At 40.8% G+C, this 20,863-nt stretch overlaps 1 protein-coding gene across 1 annotated transcript in view; it reads left to right on the top strand.

Moving 5' to 3' along the window:
- The window catches only part of nat10 (N-acetyltransferase 10), a 55,942-nt gene that overhangs the window by 869 nt on the left and 34,210 nt on the right, over positions 1-20,863 (top strand). Inside the window, exons 2-7 of the mRNA XM_052029525.1 lie at positions 1,073-1,280; positions 6,638-6,729; positions 7,950-8,121; positions 10,820-10,942; positions 11,434-11,495; positions 20,340-20,454. Coding sequence (XP_051885485.1) covers positions 1,173-1,280; positions 6,638-6,729; positions 7,950-8,121; positions 10,820-10,942; positions 11,434-11,495; positions 20,340-20,454 — 672 coding nt within the window. The 5' untranslated portion in view covers positions 1,073-1,172. The remainder of the gene's footprint in view (positions 1-1,072; positions 1,281-6,637; positions 6,730-7,949; positions 8,122-10,819; positions 10,943-11,433; positions 11,496-20,339; positions 20,455-20,863) is intronic.

Here is a 20,863-nt window from a genome sequence, read left to right as displayed (position 1 = left end):
GAGGGGAGGGCGGTCCTGGTACCCCGGGAGGTGTGTGGGTTGGGGGGGGGGAGAGAACGGTCCCCAGGACACCGAAGGTGGGGGTAGGAAGAGCATTCCTGGGACACGGGGTGGTGGGGGGAGGAGGCGATGAGGAGCGTGTCCACACCCGATCTGCCCCCTGTACCGTGTGTCTGGTGGCTGTCCTCTCTCTCCCACGTTTGTTGATTGGTTCAGAGTTGAGGCTTGGTACCGGTGGGCTATTGCAGCCAGGATAGATTGTGCCCCCCTCTACAACGCGATCAACATCGCGGCGACCTCTCCCTCTTTAAAAAAAAAGGTCCTCGGCTTCTTGTGGCAGTGGTGGGGTAAAATATAACAGGCCCTTCGGCCCACGACGTCTGTACCAACCATGATGCCAATTTAAACTAATCCCACCCGCCTGCATGGGATCCATTTATACCCTGCATGTTCATGTGTCCGTCTCAATGCTTCAAACCTCACTTTCCCATCTTCTTCCACTATCTCTTATGGCAGTGCTTTCCAGACACCCATGTGTTTAAAAATAAGCTGTTAAAAGGTTATAAATTTCTGTGTATGGGGGCTCAAGGCAACAGGCTTGAGATCAGCCAGTGCCACTCATGTCGGGATTGAACCTGGGTGTTCTGATTCACCTTTTTCAGCTCTGTGATCTTTTAAATTATTTTTGTTTCTTCAGTTCCACTATTTTGCGTTTCCCCCAACTGTTTCTGCTCCTCTGATTGCCATGCTTTTAGCCAACTCAAACCGAAACTCTCATTTCTCCTTTAAATTACTCTGCTTTGCTACTCCCTAAGCAATTCTTATTTTGACCAAGCCTTTAATCACCTATTCTAGTGTCAGGTTTTGCCTGATAACACCCTATGAAGCAATTTGGCATGTTCTGATGTGTCATTAAAGGTGTTATATAAATACATTTTATTCATTGTTAATGAAAGAGCCACTGGGTTACTCTTGTGGCCTGAATCAAAAGGTAATGAATGTTCCCCTACGTGCAAGAAAACAGATAAATGAATGTTAAATTGTTAACCATATTATTTTGTCTGTATTCCAGCTGAAAACTGTTGCTATTTTGATCCCTGGATGTACAGTTCTTTCTAAAATAAGCTTCAAAAGATTTTAAGGCAGAGTTTATCCATTCCCAAAGATTCAGAATGTTCAGAAAAAAACTAGATAATCGTATCCGAGTCCAAATTGAAAATGGTGTGGTGCAACGCCAACGGACGATGTTTGTCATTGTGGGTGATCGCGGCAGAGATCAGGTATGGAGTTAAAAGTGGAATGATGCATGTTTCACGTTGTAGTGGTGGTTAATTTACTTGTTCAGGGAATGAACCAATAGATTAGATTAAAGTTGTCGTTGTCATTGGAGGTGGATGGTTGATCAGCTGATAAGAATCATAGAGATATACAGAACACAATGGGCCCTTTTGGTCCACCTTGTCCATGCTAACATGCTCATCCCATTTGCCTACATTAGGTCCATATCCTGCTTTGCATTTCCTATCTAAGTACTTGCCCAAATACCTTTTAAATGTTGTAATTATGTCTCATTCCAGATATTCACCACCCCCTGTGTGAAAAAAACTTGCCCCTCAGGTTTCTCCCTTCTGACCTTTAACCTGTGCCCTTTAATTCTTGACTCCTCTGCCCTGGGAAAAAGCTTCTCACTATTCTATTTATTCATTTATGCCCCTCGTAATTTGATAAATCTGTATCAGGTCACCCCTCAGCCTCCTATGTTCCAGTGAGAATAAACCCAGCCTATACAATTTCTCCTTGCAGCTACAGTCCAGGTAACATCCTGGTGAATGCACTCTCTATTGCTACCACCTTCTTCCTGTAGTGTGGTGACCAGAACTGTGTACAGTACTCCAAGTGCAGTCCAACCAATATTCTGTACAACTGCAACATGATGTCCTAACTCTTATATTCAATGCGTCGGCCTATCAAGGCAGGCAAACCAAATGCTTTTTTCAATACTCTATCCATCTGTGTCGCCACTTTCAGGGAGCTATGCACTTGCATCCCAAAATATCTGTACATCAACACTCTTAAGGTACCTGCCATTTACTCTAGAAGGTGTTTCCTTGAACATCCTCATCCTCAATAGTAGGGCCCAGAACCTGTCCAAAAAACAAAGCTGAAGCTTTCATATACACCGTGAAATGCCAAATGGATCATCCATCTGGGGTTCCTCCTGAGATATCCACACCATCATAGAAGCCAGTCTTCAGCTAATTCTGTTCACTCCACATGAAATCGAGAAATGGCTGGGAATTCTGGATACAGCAAAAGCTCTGGGTCAAGATAATATCTCGGCTGTAATATTGAAGATTACACTCCAGAACTAGTCATGCCTCTAGCCACATTGTTCCACCACATTTGCAACAATAGCATCATCTATCCATCTACAGGCCATCCCCGAGTAACGAACAGGTTCATTTTGACAGATATCCTTAAGTTCATTTTGTTCATAAGTCAGAAAAAAAAAATTACTCCATACCATAACCATACCTTGACATTGTTGGAATGAATGGCATCAAAAGCACACAAGACTGATAAGAAAGAACACTTACTCAATATGAAGAGGGAGAGGAAACTAGTTCTGCCATTCATAGGGACGAATGTAGTCACGTATGTTGGACTTTTGAATTTAATAATATTGTGGGAGCTTGTTTGTCTGTACGGGTGTCTGTAAGCCAGGTGTTTGTAACCTTGGAACAGCCTGTATTGCTTCAGGAAATAGAAGAAAAATTGTCCTGGTATGCCCTGTTTAAAAATAGCAGGGAAAGTCAATCTGGCTCAGTGTTACTGAATTGGTCTAATTTTAATCAACAAGGTGATAATCAACAATGTTATCAAGCAGCACCTACTCTCCAATAACCTGCTGCCAGAGCCTGGTTTGGGTTTTGCTGGGACCACTCAGTTCCAAAACTCACCACAGCCTTGGAATGAAGGGTTACATTCTGCAGATGAGGTCAGAATGGTTGTCCTTGACATGAAGGCAGCATTTGACCATGGCAATAAGGAACCCTGAGAAAACACATTAGTAGCTGCAGTTTCCCCTACATAACCAGGAAAGATTCTGGTTATTGGAGGTCAAACATTCTAGCCCAACAACACTATTAACTTTCCCCTGCCATGAGGTCAGAAGTGGATTTATCCACTGATGATTTCACAATGTTCAATTCCAATTTCAACTCCATGACAAATGAAGCAGTCTGTGCTTGCTTGCAGCAACACTTAGGCAACAGTCGGACATGGGCTGATGATTGGCATAACATTTGCATCAGAACTGTCAGGTGATTACTGTGTTCAACAAGAAAGAGTCCTGAAACATACCTTTGGCATTCATGGTGTTACCGTTGTTGAGTTCCCCACCATCAATGTTCTGGGGATCACAATTGACCAGAAACTCAACTGAATCAGCTATCTAAATACTACACACGCGTGCAAGTCAGATGCTGGGTACATTATGGTGAGTGATTCATATCTGATACTCCAAAGCCATTTCACCACATGCAAGCTACAAGTTAGGAGAGTGATGAGCTTCTCTTCACTTGCCAGGATGAGTGCAGCTTCATTCATACCCCATTCACCACTGTTGATATTAATTCCCTTTACCATCAGTGCACTGTTGTTTTCAGTATCTGCCATCCACAAAATGCACAGTAATTACTTGCCAAGGCCACTCTGACAGTACCTTCCAAATGTGAGGCCTCTTCCACCAAGAAGAACAAAGGGCAGCAAATGAATGAACACTACCCATCTTGATTTGAAACTGTTTCCATTTTTTTCATCATTGCTCTTTCTGACTCCTGGAATACACCATCCAATTGCATTTTGGAAGTTCCTTAACCAAAAAGACGACAGCATTTCAAGAAGGTGGCTTACCATCAGCTCCTCAAGGACGATTAGGGATGGCAGTGTTGCCAGTAACCCTGATATACTGGAAACTGGAAAAAAAAACTAAAGTGTCCCATGAATTGAAAACTACTTTTTCCACACCAACTGCTGGTTCTGGATTCCCCTATACCAGCCCCACTTGTAATTAACTCTTTTTCCAATACTATGGTAGTTAAATTAGGGAGTGTGACTGCCTCCTTTAGGAAACTATCTCGGTAACGTTTCCATTCCTGGATACACTGCTGCCTCCGAATCCTGGACTCCAGGCTCATCTACTAGCTGCAAACACTAAATTCATATGGTTCTAGTGATTTCTATCAATTCCTACATATTACAGTTGCAGTTTATCATCTGCCCTGCCATTTTCAACTCACAATTTAATCAATTTCTTTAATTCTGTCATTGTGCCACTAATATAATTGAAGTCCCTTATTCATCAATGCCCACTCCTGACGGACACTGCACTCAGAGGATGTTGTGCTTTGAGCTGGACCCACAGATTTAGTTTCATAGCTATCTGTAGTTTAGAATTGGCTGACTTGGTATTGGTTTATTTAATTTTTAATTAATTTTTAAAAAAAAGTTTTATTTACAGCGTGGTAACAGGCCCTTCCGGCCCAACGAGTCTGCGCTGCCCATTTTAAACCCCAAATTAACCTACCCGTACGTCCTTAGAATGTGGGAGGAAACCGGAGCAGCTGGCGGAAACCCACGCAGACACGGGAGAATGCACAAACTCCTTACAGACAGCGATGGGAATCGAACCCCGATCGCTGGCGCTGTAATAGCGTCGTGCTAACCGCTACGCTACCGTGCCGCAAGTATTGTCATTTGTACCAAGGTACAGTGAAAAGCTTGTCTTACAAACCAATCGTACAGGTCAATTCATTACACAGTGCAGTTACATTGAGTTAGTACAGAGTGCATTGAAGTAGTACAGGTAAAATCAATAACAGTACAGAGTCAAGTATCACAGCTACAGAGAAAGTGCAGTGCAATAAGGTGCAAGGTCACAACAAGATAGATCGTGAGGTCATAGTTCATCTCATTGTATAAAGGGAACTGTTCAATAGTCTTAACACAGTGGGTTAGAAGCTGTCCTTAAGTCTGGTGGTATGTGCCCTCAGGCTCCTGTATCTTCTACCTGATGGATGAGGAAAGAAGAGAGAATGTCCTGGGTGGTGGGGTCTTTGATTATACTGGCTGCTTCACCAAGATAACGAGAGGTAAAGACAGGGTCGAAGGAGGGGAGGCTGGTGTCCGTGATGCGCTGGGCTGTGTCCACAATTCTCTGCAGCTTCTTGCGGTCCTGGGCAGAGCAGTTGCCATACCAAGCCGTGATATATCCAGATAGGATGCTTTCTGTGGTGCATCGGTAAAAGCTGGTGAGAGTCAAAGGGGACAAACCAAATTTCTTTAGCTTACTGAGGAAACAGAGGCGCTGGTGAGCTTTCTTGGCCGTGGCATCTACGTGATTTGACCAGGACAGGCTGTTGGTGATGTTCACTCCCAGGAACTTGAAGCTCTCAACCCTCTCGACCTCAGCACCATTGATGTAGACAGGTGCATGTACACCGCTCCCTTTCCTGAAGTCAATGACCAGCTCTTTTGTTGACATTGAGGGCAAGGTTGTTTTCATGACTCCATTCCACTAAGCTCTCTATCTCCTTCCTGTACTCTGACTCATCGCTGTTTGAGATACGGCCTACAACGGTGGTATCATCTGCAAACTTGTAGATGGAGTTAGAGCAGAATCTGGCCACACAGTCATGAGTATATAGGGAGTAGAGTAGAGGGCTGAGGACGCAGCCTTGTGGGGCACCAGTGTTGAGAATAATCATGTTGGAGGTATTGCTGCCTATCCTCACTGATTGCAGTCTGTTTGTTAGACTTGTTACCTGTAATTTGTGATAATATCCAGATTGAAGACCAATGACAGTGAGCAAGCAGGTTACTCATCTGTGATTTTGTCATATTGAAGATGCCTTCATTTGTACATTTTCAAAGGTCTTTTTCCTAAGGAAAACCTATGAACCAGGACATGAGGCTCCCACTGCACACCCAAATTTATTAATTTCTCACCTTTTCCCTCCTGCTTTACAGCACCTTTAAAACCTGATCAAGCATCTACTCACTTGCACTACTGTGTTTTTGAGAGTTAGGGTCAATTTGTTTTGATTCTTGCTTGAAATGTTTTACCATGTGAAGTATTACATCTGAGAGGATGTTGTTTTGGTTGTTTAACGGCTTGTTTGACGCCTATCATCTTCATTTCATCTTTGGTCAAGACTGTAACTGTCTTCCTTTGATCATAAGTGCCATTTCCATTTCAGATTTTTGATGCATTACTTCATCCTGGTTTGGGTGATTATTAGTTTCTAATGAAATAAATGCATATTTTTTCTTGAGTGCTTTTTATATAGTTGGATCATTCAAACACTGGCCAAAATACCTTGGACACAATCTTCTAATCTTCATCCCACCGTGGAACAGACCTGTGCCATCTAAACATATCTTCCTTCATTTCCTGTCTTGGAGGATAGAAATTAATTAGACTATTATCTAATTTCTCTATGAGAAGATCCAGTATAAATCTGTGGAAATGCCAATTGACTTCCTGGGAAATATGAATGAAAGTTTTCTTCAATGATAATTTAAATGCAAGAATGGCAAATAAATCATAATATTGTTTTGTCTGTTTTCACTGCAGGTGGTTATACTTCATCATATGCTCTCTAAAGCCACAGTGAAGGCCAGGCCATCTGTGCTATGGTGTTACAAGAAGGAGCTTGGCTTTAGCAGGTAATGTTTATGTGGTAAACCAAAAAAATCATGTTAGAATTTGAAATTTTGAATTATGCTTTATAGTTAAACATAAATATAGATATATTTAACTATTTAATGTCATAAATATTTGCAACTGTAGACACTTCCAATTCGATTATAATCAATATATTATAATTCAATTATAATTATTATTATCAATGTGACTTGAGAATATGTAGTTGTTGAACTAGGCCTTCCCATCATTGTGGAGTTATAATATTAAAGTCATCTTGTAGTTTGTCAATCTGTATTGAGAATAACTTGTGGTCTTCTCATTTTAATGATTTAAATGTTAAAAAAGATCATTGTATTATGTCTAAGTAAGGGAAGAACGCATAACCATCCATGCATTGACCAATTTAACTCTGATTCTGAAAATGCACATGATCTGAGGAATACTTCCAATTTCCCTTCCACATGTGTTTGACTGGGATATTACTAAGCTGACATTTACTGAAGAATAATAACCTGATGATATTAATGTAAAACCTATCACAACTATCTTTCAAGTTTGAGCAGTCACTTTGAAAGTACAACCATCAAAACTGAGGAAATAAAACTTGAACTGAACCATGTTTGATCAATTAGAAGAATTCTACATTATCTGTTGTCCTACCTGTCAGCAAAAGGAAAACACAGTATATCAAATTGCTGAAATTATCTTTTTAAATAAAAATGTCCAGCTATGCTTTTCTGCTCAAAAAAACCAATGTTTTAGATGTAGCCAGTATTGACCTGTGTGTGAGCTATTTGATGCTTAAGAATTAACAACTGTTAGTTAACGGTTAGACTTGGTGATTTTAATCTTGGCAAAGGGAGAATATTTGACCTAACCCTCATTTTCAAAAATGCAAAGCTCTTGCAATTTTTAGCCTTGAGGAGAAATGCACAAGTTTCTGAAAGCACAGCAGCAGTGTACTTGTACTTGTATTTTAAAGTGCTCTTTGGCTTAAATTAGTAGCTTCTGAGGGATCTGATGCTATATAAAAATGTGAACTATTTGCAATATATGGGATAAACAGATGTTGCAACATCTGTACAAGTGGAAAGGCAGAGACATGCTAAAAAAGCATAATTTCCAAGCTTCTGTTTATGAATCATGCCAGCACTTTACAGGCAGTTATTGCTAATGGTGACCGAGTTTTTAAAGTTAGTGTTGCTGTTGTCTAAATGCTACATCCCTGGTTTTCCTTCAGTCATAGGAAGAAGCGAATGAGGCAGCTACAGAAAAAGATAAAAAGTGGCACACTCGACCTCAAGCAAGATGATCCCTTTGAGCTTTTCATTGCTGCAACAAACATTCGATACTGCTATTACAACGAGACTCATAAGATCTTGGGTAATACCTATGGGATGTGTGTTTTGCAGGTGTGTGTGTATTTTTTCATTTTTGTTTGCATTAGGAAAGACCAGTTATTATCACTGTCATTGAAATTGGAGCAATACCAGAATCAGGTTTATTATTACTGACATATGTCGTGAAGTTTGTTGTTTTGTGGCAGCAGTACAGGGCAAGACATAAAAATTACGATAAATTACAAAATAAATAAATAGTGCAAACGAGGAATAACGAGGTAGTCTTCGTGGACTTTTCAGAAATCTGATGGAAGAGGGGAAGATGCTGTTGCTAAAATGTTGAGTGTGGGTTTTCAGGCTCCTGTACCTCCTCCCTGATGGTAGTAATGAGAAGAGGGCATGTCCCAGATGGTGAGGGTCCTTAATGATGGATGCTGCCTTCTTGAGGCACTGCCTCTTGAAGATGTCCTCGATGGCGGGGAGGGTTGTGCCCATGATGGAGCTGGCTGAGTCTACAATCCTCTGCAGCCTCTTTCGATCCAGTGCATTGGAGACTTCATACAAGACGGTGATGCAACCAGTCAGAATGCTCTCCACTGTACATCATTAGAAATTTGCAAGAGTTTGGTGACATACCAAATCTCCTCAAACTCCTAATGAGGTAGAGCTGCTGACATGCCTTCTTCATGATTGCATCAGTGTGTTGGGCCCAGGATAGATCCTCTGAGATGTTGATGTCCAGGAACTTGAAGCTGCTCACCCTTTCCACTGCTGACCCCTCAATGAGTACTCATGTGTGTTCTATCAATTCCTTGGTCTTGCTGACATTGAGTGCAAGGTTGTTGTTCCGACCACTCGACCAGCCGATCTACCTCACTCCTGTATGCCTCCTCATCATCATCTGAGATTCTGCCAACAACAGTGGTGTCATCAGCAAATCTATAGATGGTGTTTGAGCTGTGCCTAGCCTCTACATGAGTGTAGGGAGAGTAGAGCAGTGGGCTAAGCATGCATCCTTGAGGTGTGCCTGTGTTGATTGTCAGTGAAGAGGAGGTGTTATTACTGATCTGCACTGACTGCGGTCTCCTGATAAGGAAGTCGAGGAGCCAGTTGCAGAGGGAGGTAGAGGGACCAGGTTTTGAAGCTTGTTGATTAGTACTGAGGGGATGATGGTGTTGAATGCCGAGCTGTAATCGAGAAACAGGAGCCTGACATATGTTTTGCTGTTGTCTAGCGGGTCCAGGACCTTGCTCAGGCAGGAGTTAATTCCAGCCATGACCAACCTCTCAAAGCACTTCATCACAGTAGATAGTCGTTGAGGCAGCTCACCCTGCTCTTTTTGGGCACCGGTATGATTGATGTCCTTTTGAAGCAGGTGGGAATCTGACTGCAGCAGTGAGATGTCCTTGAACACTCCAGCCAGTTTTCATTAACCTGCCAGGTACATCACTGGGGCCTGACGCCCTGTGAGGGTTCACCCTCTTGAAGGATGTTCTGATGTCAGCCTCTGAGACAGAGATCACAGAGTCACCAAATACTGTGGGGATTTGCACAGGTGTAGTGTTATTCTCCCTTTCAAAACGTGCTTAAGAGGCGTTGAGCTCGTCGGGGGGTGAAGCATCACTGTCATTTATGCTGTTAGGGTTCGCCTATGCAAACTCTGCCACAACTGTGGTGCATCCAATTGTGTCTCTAACTTCACACGGAATTGCCTTTTCGCTCACACAATAGCCTTATGTAGGTCGTACCTGGACTTCTTGTAGGTTTTTGGATCGCCAGTCTTGAACACCACAGATCTAGCCCTCAGCAGACTGCGAATCTCCTGGTTCATCCAGGGCTTCTGGTTTGAGAAGACTCAGTATGTTCTCAAAGGCACACACTCATCCACGCTGATCTTGATGGCAGCCAGGGCATATTCATTCAGATTTGAAGATGATTCCTTCAGTATGGTCCAGTCCACCGATTCAAAGCAGTCCTGTAAACACTTCTCCACCTCCCTTGACCATACCTTCACGGTCCTTACCACTGGTGCTGTGGTCCTCTGCCTGTATGCTGGGAGTAGAAGTATTATGGTCCAATTTTGTGGTATACGGATCATAATGATCTTGGCCTTTTCTGAGATTGTTGGGCTAATCTTGTGTTCAGCAACACTGAGTTACAAAGAATAACATTGGTCATTATTCAGTGTTACCTGCTGGAATTAGTGTGTATGTATATCAGGTGAAACCAGTGTCGGGTTTGCTATAATGCTTTCCCTTGTCCACTAGAAATAATGCTAACCTAACAGTTAAGAGCTATATGTGAATAATGATAACTTGAGTGAAATACTGGAGGTATTCTGATGCTATGTGTCATTATACCCACGGAAGGAATCGATGTCAATAGAAGAGAGGAAAAACTGGTTTACAAGATAATGGGGAGCTATGGGGACAGTGTGTCAAAGGCCAGATTTACTCACTTTTATGCTTGAGAGTGAGCTGATGCTTATAAATGGAGTGTATTGAATAGATGCAACTTATTAAATGCCATGTGTATGTACTAGTTTGATACAAGTATTCATAACATGTTGAATGTTTGATATAGCATAAAGGAGTATTTAATAGACACTCAAGGTAGAGATCTATGGTAAAATAACATCAATTAGTATTGGAGTTTTTAAAGGAAAATCTTTTCATTACTATTATAATTGTACAACTATTCATAATTGCTAAGTTTGTGTTACGAAGAGAAAGGTAATGCTTAAACCTTGCTTTTTTATCTTATCTTGCAGGACTTTGAAGCCATGACACCAAACCTTTTGGCCAGGACTGTTGAGACAGTGGAAGGGGGTGGACTTGTTGTGATTCTGCTGAGAACTGTCAACTCTTTGAAACAACTATACACAATGACAATGGTATGTGCTGTGCTTGGCAGACTGCAGTGCTTAATTCTCCTTTCACTAGATGATTGACATGCAAGCATGTATTGTTGAAAAGTAGTGACAAACATCTGGTTACTGGTTAATACCCTCTGAAAGTTGCAGGTTTGATTTCTTAGCATGGACCTTGGAGAAGTTAAAGCACAGTTTCAGTAGACATGATACTGGAGCTAAAGGATAGAGCATACTGCATACCAGCGTGCATTCTTGAATCTGTAGCAATTCTGCTCTTTAGTGATTTTTTTAATCATGATCTTTGAACAAATTTTAACTGACGTCAAACAGATCTCAGGAACTCCTTTACTTTAAATTATTTGTTCATTCTAACATGTTTCAAAGACTTTATTTTGAAGTTATGATAGAAAATGATACTATTGTTGGTCTTAAAAGTATAATAGTCTGAACTTCAAATTTTTATTAAATGATAAGTATTTTGATATTTTTTTTCTCTGTCTCATCTCCTCAAGGATGTCCATACACGTTTCAGAACAGAAGCACATCAGGATGTGGTTGGAAGATTCAATGAAAGGTAATCATTTTTCTGAAGGTGCTGTTAAACAATATTTGTATGAAGTAGTCTGCTCGTTTATTTGCTAATGCAAGGGAAAATGTCATTGTAAATTTTACATCTGAGTTGTTGTATATGTGACCGATATCCCTTAATACCTTTGACTCCATATACCTGCACATGTTAACCAAAGGTAAGCCATGATCTCATTGAGTGGTGGAGTAGTAGGCTTGAAGACTTCTGATTTTGAGCAGGAAGAGATGGAAGGTGAAATGGGGTGGGGGGTGGAATAACCAAAGATGGAAATGTTTTTTTTTAAAATAAGCTTTTCAATGCAGTAAGAGGGTTAACAAAAGATGACTGGAAGTAAATTAGAAAGAAAAGGGTAAGGATGTGGTAAATGTAACGCTAACCTCTTGTCTTCAAGCAGGTATTGAGGAGCAGTAGTGAATAACTTAAAGAAAGAGGATGTCAGATAAAATTTGTGCTGGAGAAATTTAGTTATTCAGGGTGGCAGAGGACAAAGATTTTGAATATGCATTCTAGGACCTTAAATTTATTTATTCTTTGGTGCATTGAGCTTGAAGGGTAAGTATGTTGAATTTGGTTCTGGAGTTTGGATTATTTGAAATTTATGGATTGAATGAACTGTCGGTGGCTTTTGTGAAATCGATCATTGAGGATATCATTGTGTGAATCTTTCGGGAATGAAGAAGTGGTGGCAGGAATGTTAAAACACTATTTTTCAAACGTGTCCAAGCTTCTGAGCCATGTGCAATACAGGCACATGTGTTAAGTTCTGAATGACTTTATGAAATTCCCTTGTGGACAGCTGTCATGTACATAATGGTAATGAATTTCAAATGTAAAGTAATATTGATACTTCCTGAAAGGTAAGAAATTCTTAATTTTGATAGAAAGGGCTTCATTCCTGGCCTTTTGCATTGTTACACTTTACAGTAAGAGTAATTGGATACAATTGTTTGCATTACAGCATGTTTAGTGAATATGTAAACTAGGAAGTCACCATTGATCAGAAACTCAACTGGACTAGCCACATGCTTACTGTGGATACAGGACAAGCTCAGAGGATGGATATCCTGCAGTAAATGACATGCTTCCTGAGAGCCCAAAGAATTAAGACACAAATCAGGAGTATGATGGAATACTGTCCACTTTCTTAGATGAGTTCAGCTTCAACAACACTCAAACGGGTTGACATAAACTTGGACAAAGCTGCTCACTTGTTCGGCACCCCATCTACCACTCTGAACATTATTTCCTTCTACTGGAGGGTAATGGTCAATGGGACTTATTCTGGCTGGAGTTCCATGGCTAGTGGTGTTCCACAGCAATCCACACTGGGACCTCTGCTATTTGTGATATAAAAAGTCACGGTTGAAAACGTGGATGGATGGGTTAGTACAGAGGCTGGTGGCAATATGGATAGTGTAGAAGATTGCCAAAGGATACAGCGGGATATAGATCAGTTGCAGATATGGGCGGAGAAATGGCAGATGGAGTTTAATCCTGACTGGTGAGGTGTTGCCCTTTGAAGGATCAACAATAAAAGGATAGTCCACACTTAAGGCAGCATCCTTAACAGTGTTGATGTACAGAGGGATCTTGGGGTCCATAGCTCCATGAAGATAGCTGCATGGGTTGATAGGGTGGTATAGAAGGCATATGATGTGCTTGCCATTGAGTTCAAGAGCCAGGAAGTCATGTTACAACTTTCTAAAACACTGGTTGGGCCACATCTGGAGTATTGCATTCAATTCTGGTCACCCCATTATAGGAAGTATGTGGAGGCTATGGAGAGGGTGCAGAAGAGGTTTGCCAGGATGCTGCCTGGATTCGAGGGCATGTGCTGTAAGGAGAGGTTGGACTTGGGTTGTTTTCTCTGGAATGGCAGAGGCTGAGGAGAGACATGATAGAAGTTTATAAGATTATGAGGGGCATAGATAGAGTAGACAGCTGGTATCTATCCCAGGGTTGAAATGTCTAATACTATAGGGCATGCATTTAAGGTGAGAGGGGCAAGTTCAAATGAGATGTGCAGGGTGTTCTTTACACAGAGTGGTGGGTGCCTGGAATGCCCTCCAGGGGTGGTAGTGGAGGCAAATACGTTAGAGACGTTTAAGAGGTTCTTCGATAGGCACAGGAATGTACAGAGAATGGAGGTGTCACGAACCAGCAACAAAAGAAACACACTGAGCATGATTCAGTGTTAAAAACTATTTTATTAATCACTACTTATGATAATACATAAAATAAAAGTTAAAAAAAATGTTAGTATGTTAGAATTCAAAAATGTTAAACCTCGAACGTTAACCCCAAAACTAAACTCTTCGTGTGTGTGTGTGACAAAGTCCAAAACTCCCAGTTCCGGAATGGTTCTTAAAGTTCAGTTCCGCAAGCCATAAGGTGAAACATGAACAAGGGCTCCTTCAACAACCACCGTTGTCTGAAGATAAGACGTAGATGTAGAAAAACAGAGAGAGAGTACATACGAAATCCAAATGTTCCACGATGGAACCCAAACGACACTCCAGTGTTTACTCGGTAGTGACTTCCTCACCCCGAAAAGCATCCGAACCGTGGTCGTCCACACACAAATACCTGTTTCCTTCTACAGGTCAGCAACAAAGTGAACTCCACCGGATTACTTCCAACTTCCATACATGGATTTCAGTGGCAAACACAGTTATTGTTTCTCATCCATCGATAGAGAAAACAAGCAGGCTGGTGTCTCTCTCCCTTCTCTCTCTCTCTCCCTTCTTCTTCTTCTTACTTCTTCAACAACGTCATTACGTCCTTTATCTTCTATTGACGTAAGCACGCCCCACACACACATACACACACACTCTCTATCTTAAAGGGACTTTCACTGAGTCCATAACACCTCCCACCTAAAAAAAAAAATTTTCCCAAGAAAATTTTAACCGCGCATACAGTTAGTAATGTTAATAATTATCATGCTACACAACTACAGACTATCAGATTAGTACAGATACATGTTTCCCATTTAACATCGGGAAAGACAATCAGCAATCACATTATCTTTGCCTTTAATGTGAGTTATCATGAGATCAAACTCTTGCAAAATTAAACTCCAGTTTAACAGCCTTCTGTTCTTGTTTTTGACTCGGCTCAGAAACACCAATGGGTTATGATCTGTATACACAGTCAATGGTTTCTGAGCGGTGCAAACATATACACTGAAATGTTGCAAGGCTAAAACAAGCGACAGTAATTCTTTCTCTATGGTGGAATAATTCTTTTGATGCTCATTAAATTTCTTTGAAAAGTAAGCTACAGGATGGTCAATATCATCAAGGTCACCCTTCTGCAACAACACAGCTCCTGCAGCTTCATCACTGGCATCTACTGCTAATGAAAATGGCTTTTCAAAGTCAGGTGTTTTGAGCACAGGATGGTAGCATAAAATGGCTTTTAGCTTCTTAAATGCTTCTTGACAAGAATCTGTCCAAACAAACTTTACTCCCTTCTTCAGAAGATTAGTTAGGGGAAGAGCAATATCAGCAAAATTTTTACAAAATTTTCGATAATATCCAACCATTCCCAAAAATCTTCTAACAGTCCTCGTACCTGTGGGAATAGGGAACTCAGATATTGCTTGAACTTTTGCCTGAACAGGAGCTAACTTGCCTTGACCTACAACATAACCAAGATACGTCACAGTGGCATGGCCAAATTCACTTTTAGCCAAGTTAACTGTAAGGTTAGCCTTGGAAAGTCTTTCAAACAACCTTTCTAACGCAGAGATGTGATCCTCCCATGTATCATTCCCAGTCACTAAGTCGTCAATGTAGGCATCTGTATGTTTTAACCCATGAATCACTGAATTAATCATTCTTTGAAATGTTGCCGGAGCATTTTTCATTCCAAATGGCAAAACATTGTATTCATACAATCCAGAAGGGTTTACAAAGGCTGAAATTTCCCTTCCTCTATCTGTTAATGGAACACACCAGTACCCTTTTAATAGGTCAATCTTTGTAAGAAATTTTGCCTTTCCCACTCTGTCTATGCAATCATCCACCCTAGGAATAGGGTAAGCATCTGACTTTGTTACAGCATTCACTTTCCTGTAATCTGTGCAAAATCTAACAGTTCCATCAGGTTTAGGTACAATAACACAGGGCGAACTCCAATTTGAAGTAGAATGTCTAATAATATCATTTTCCAACATGTATTTTATTTCCTGATCAACAAGTTTACTTTTTTCCACATTCATTCGATATGGGTGTTGTTTGATTGGTTTTGCATCCCCAACATCAACATCATGGGTAATTATCGATGTTCTGTTTGGAACATCTGGGAACAGATTTTTAAATTTTAAAATTAATTCTCTCATCTGTTGTTTTTGTGAAACTTGTAAATGGTCCAACTTCATTTCAAGGTTCTCCAGGATATTTTGGTTTTTTAGTTTCGATGGAACAATATTTGGTCTAAATTGGCCTTCCTCAACATCAACATCAGGCATTCTAGAAACAACCTTTACATCATCCACCAAGGCCACCACTGAATCCCTCTCATAATAAGGTTTTAGCATGTTTACATGACAGAGTTGTGTTTTCTTGCGTCTATCTGGTGTTTTGATTATATATGTTAGATCAGTCACTCGAGATTCAATAACATAGGGTCCAGAAAAACGAGCTTGCAAGGGATTATTTTGGCTAGGGAAAAATACCAACACCTTTTGCCCCACTGCGAATGTCCTAGGCCGAGCACGTCTATCAAAATATGTCTTCATTCTTATCTGGCTTGTTTTCAGATTCTCTCTCGCTAGCTGGCAGACTCTCTCCAACCGAGTTTTAAATTTTTGGACATGGGGAGGTCTCCATTTCCTCATTAACACTCCATTTTTGACATAATATCCACTTGGCACTTTCTCAATCTCCTCACATGAGAGTGCTTTTTCTTTCAATTCTGTCAACTCAGGGTCCTTTGTCTGTTCCACCATAAAATCCTTCCTTGACAAAGACAAATCTTTAAATTCAGGCTCACTATAAGGATGTTGATCCTCCAGTGAAGACAGAAAAGTCTCAGATAAGGCATCATAATTTTCTTCCTGTTTAGGACTGTCACAAGGAACTACATCAGACTGCACCGGACTGTCTGTCTTGGCTAATTCTCTAGCTCTAGCTCGAGTCACCGCACATGATGGGTAAACATCTGGATCATCCTCAGACTCATCAATCCTTGGTTTGGTTGTTAACCGTACCACAGGATCACTTTCTCCATTTGCAAGGTCATTTCCCAATAACAAAGAAACTCCTTCCACTGGCAAACTAGGTCTTATCCCTATCTCGACTGGTCCTTCTACGAACTTTGACTTTAAAATCACCTTGTGAAAAGGGACAGACATGGTCTCACCTGTAACGCCTCGTACTAGATTTACTTCACCAGTGTCACTTTCTTCACCAAAATTTAAAACACTGTCCAGCAAGAGAGATTGACTAGCCCCAGTATCTCTAAGAATTTTCACTGGCACCTGGGGTGACTCATCATTCAGTGAAACAAAACCCTCTGATACATACGAACGGAATTCTTTTCTCACCTCCTCCAACTTTTCCGCTTTTCCCTCTTGCAAGGACTGGTCTTTAACAGCATCTCCTAAACCTTTTTGATTTTTAATTGCCTGAAAGCAAGCATTGGGCCCAGCTTCCTTCTTTTTCTTCAAAAGGGCACAATTAGATATCACGTGGCCAGGTTTCCTACAGTAATAACAAGTACGCTCAACAGGTTTCTCCAGCCCTGGCTTCTTTTCATCTTTTCCTTTTTGATTACCTCCCAATTTAATCTCTGGTTTACCTGGATTGTCTTTGTAACTCTTTTGAAAGGTTTTAGGTTGTCCCCATTTGGATTTATGGGTTAAAGCATAATCATCTGCCAACCTAGCAGTTTCTTGTAAAGTTTTCACTGCCTTTTCATTTAAATATGTTGTTAATTCAGCTGGAACGCATCTTTTAAAGTCTTCCACTAGTATCAATTCTGTCAATTTATCATAATCCCCATCTACATTTTTAGCCAGGCACCATCGTTCAAAACATATTCTCTTTCCATTGGCAAATTCCATATAAGTCTGATCTGCAGATTTCCTCAAGTCTCTGAATTTTTGTCTATAAGCCTCAGGGACCAATTCATAGGCCTTCAAAATAGCTTGTTTTACCTTGGTATAATCAGCTGCATCCTCAACAGACAAAGCAGAATAAGCTTTTTGAGCTTTACCTTTAATCACACTCTGTACCATAAGAGCCCATCCTTTCCTTGGCCAGTTTGAACTCACAGCAACCTTTTCAAAATGTTGGAAATACCGATCAACCTGATCTTCTTCAAACGGAGGGACTAATCGAACCTCCCTGCTGGCTGAAAAACCATCATCAGAATCAGATTCCGAACTCCTACGCTTCATTTGTAACTCATGCTGCCTCTTTTTCTCCTCGTTATCCAGCTCCATCTGCTTCATTGCTAGATCAGCCTCTATCTTCATCTGAGTTAGCTTTTGTTCGGCCTCTATCTTTAACTGGGTTTGCTTTTGTTCGGCCTCTATCTTTAACTGGGTTTGTTCTCGTTCAGCCTCTAATCTCTTTTGTTCTCGTTCAGCTTCTATCTTTAACTGGGTTTGTTCTCGTTCAGCCTCTATCTTTGCCAGCTGCACCTGTGCCTCAGAAATTGCTATTTCACTGCCAGGAAACTGTTTTAACACTTCCTTCTCAAACACCTTCTTTTCCACATAATGGCCAGCTATCAATCTCTGAATATCTGCCTTTCTCATAGACTGCTTTACTTCTGTAAGGTTTAACCTTGTAGCAATCTTTATCAAATCATCCTTTTTCGCCACCTCCAATCCCTTTTGGGTTGGTGACTCCAAAAATGCCTTAATATCCATTGCTGCTGGTTTCCACACACACAAGCCAATTAAAAAGAATTTATCAGACCTCCCTCAAAAAATCTTTGGATTGGATCCCAGACAAATCTTGTCAATCTGGGGTACAATCCCAGACGACACTCGTTAACCTTGGGAACGATCCCGGACGAATCTCATTAACCTTGGGAACTATCCCGGACGAGCCCCCAATTTTGTCACGAACCAGCAACAAAAGAAAGACACTGAGCATGATTCAGTGTTAAAAACTATTTTATTAATCACTACTTATGATAATACATAAAATAAAAGTTTAAAAAAAATGTTAGTATGTTAGAATTCAAAAATGTTAAACCTCGAACGTTAACCCCAAAACTAAACTCTTCGTGTGTGTGTGTGACAAAGTCCAAAATTCCCAGTTCCGGAATGGTTCTTAAAGTTCAGTTCCGCAAGCCATAAGGTGAAACATGAACAAGGGCTCCTTCAACAACCACCGTTGTCTGAAGATAAGACGTAGATGTAGAAAAACAGAGAGAGAGTACATACGAAATCCAAATGTTCCACGATGGAACCCAAACGACACTCCAGTGTTTACTCGGTAGTGACTTCCTCACCCCGAAAAGCATCCGAACCGTGGTCGTCCACACACAAATACCTGTTTCCTTCTACAGGTCAGCAACAAAGTGAACTCCACCGGATTACTTCCAACTTCCATACATGGATTTCAGTGGCAAACACAGTTATTGTTTCTCATCCATCGATAGAGAAAACAAGCAGGCTGGTGTCTCTCTCCCTTCTCTCTCTCTCTCCCTTCTTCTTCTTCTTACTTCTTCAACAACGTCATTACGTCCTTTATCTTCTATTGACGTAAGCACGCCCCACACACACATACACACACACTCTCTATCTTAAAGGGACTTTCACTGAGTCCATAACAGAGGGATATGGAAATTGTGTCGGCAGAAGGGATTATTTTAGTTGGGTGTTTAATTAGTTCGGCACAACATCATGGGCCAAATTGACTGTTCCTGTGCCGTACTGTTATATGTTCTACTACTGATAGAATGTAACTAGCGTTTACTAGTTACAAGTCCCTGTGTTTACCTAGCTAGATCACTCCAAGAGCACTGCAAAAGGATGAAATTTAAAGAGGAGCAGGAGTAGTGAATTGGCGAATTAAGATCGGTATTTCATAAAGTGTAGCCTAGGTGGTAAACACATGGCTGTGATCGGCAGAGTTAGGGGGATTGGCAGAGGGTGCAATGGTCAGAATAAAGGAAAGCTTGAAGAGGGTTGTTGGACTGGAACAGAGGTTTCATGTAATGAAATAAAGTAATGAGAGATGAGATTGTTGGGGGGGGGGGGGTTTGCATTTAAGCATTTTAAATGTAGCTTCAGGGGATATCAACTAAGAGTGCTGGTTGAGCAGGACCTAACAACATACATGCAACAAAACTTTGGCTGAGCCCTGGTGGGTGACCAGCTAGGAAAATGAAACTGATGGATGAGATTTCAACAGCTGCTGACTTGAGGCAGGTGTGGTCAATGGTGATTTAAGGATATAAAAGTAGACAAGATATATGTGTCTTTATCATTAGAGAAAATATGTCTTGATGTTCAATTTGGGGTTCAAAGGGATGCTGAACTTGAGAACAGTCTGCTTAACCAGTGGCCAGGTAGGGGGATGAAATTGACTGAAGATTTGAGGTATGCCCTGAAGGTGATGAAGATAATGACTTAAATTTACCTGTTAATAGAATCAGAATGAGTCCAATTAATTCTTAGCCAACTAAACACAAATTGTTAAAGTCTATTAAAATGAGAAAAGTATACAATTGACAAAGGTGGAAAGGAGGATGAGATGTTTTTCAATTTTTCATCACTGATTGGTCTGTGAATCTAAGTGTTTATTTCTTTGAACCTTGTTGCTAAGTGCCCCAAATTCGTTTCTGTTCATTCTGTTTCATCAGATTCATACTTTCTCTGGCATCCTGCAAGAATTGCATTGTGATAAATGATCAGCTGGATATCTTGCCACTTTCCAGTCACATTCTCAACATCAATTCTGTCTCACCTAAATCCACGGTATGTTTTGCAGATCATGGTACATTCATTTAAACATTTGAGTTTTTGCTGTTTATTTACATTGCTGAAATAGCCTTCAATTAATGAAATAAGCTACAATGGCTTGTTAACTGTCTAGCATTTCCATCTTTACTTGGCATCTTATATCAGAAAGAAGGGTGTTTATTATTATCAATGTATGAAGTTTTATCTTGATCTAGTTTAAGACCTTATCTCCCCATTTCCACCAACTTTTCCCAAATCACTGATATTCCCAAAAGCCCCAGAACTCCTCCAGTTGTAGAACGCTGGCCTCTGAGAGCTCAAATTTGTAGATTATACTTGCAGTTCTCTGACCCAGTGACCTAATGCCCAAATTGTGAGATTTCTTTCCTGGTGATCCCAAAGCCTTTCCCATTATTTCTGGAAC

Source organism: Pristis pectinata, chromosome 14 (assembly GCF_009764475.1).
Source record: "Pristis pectinata isolate sPriPec2 chromosome 14, sPriPec2.1.pri, whole genome shotgun sequence".
Lineage (NCBI taxonomy): Eukaryota > Metazoa > Chordata > Chondrichthyes > Rhinopristiformes > Pristidae > Pristis > Pristis pectinata.
Note: the sequence above shows the minus strand (reverse complement) of the source record. Positions and strands in the feature narration are given on the sequence as shown.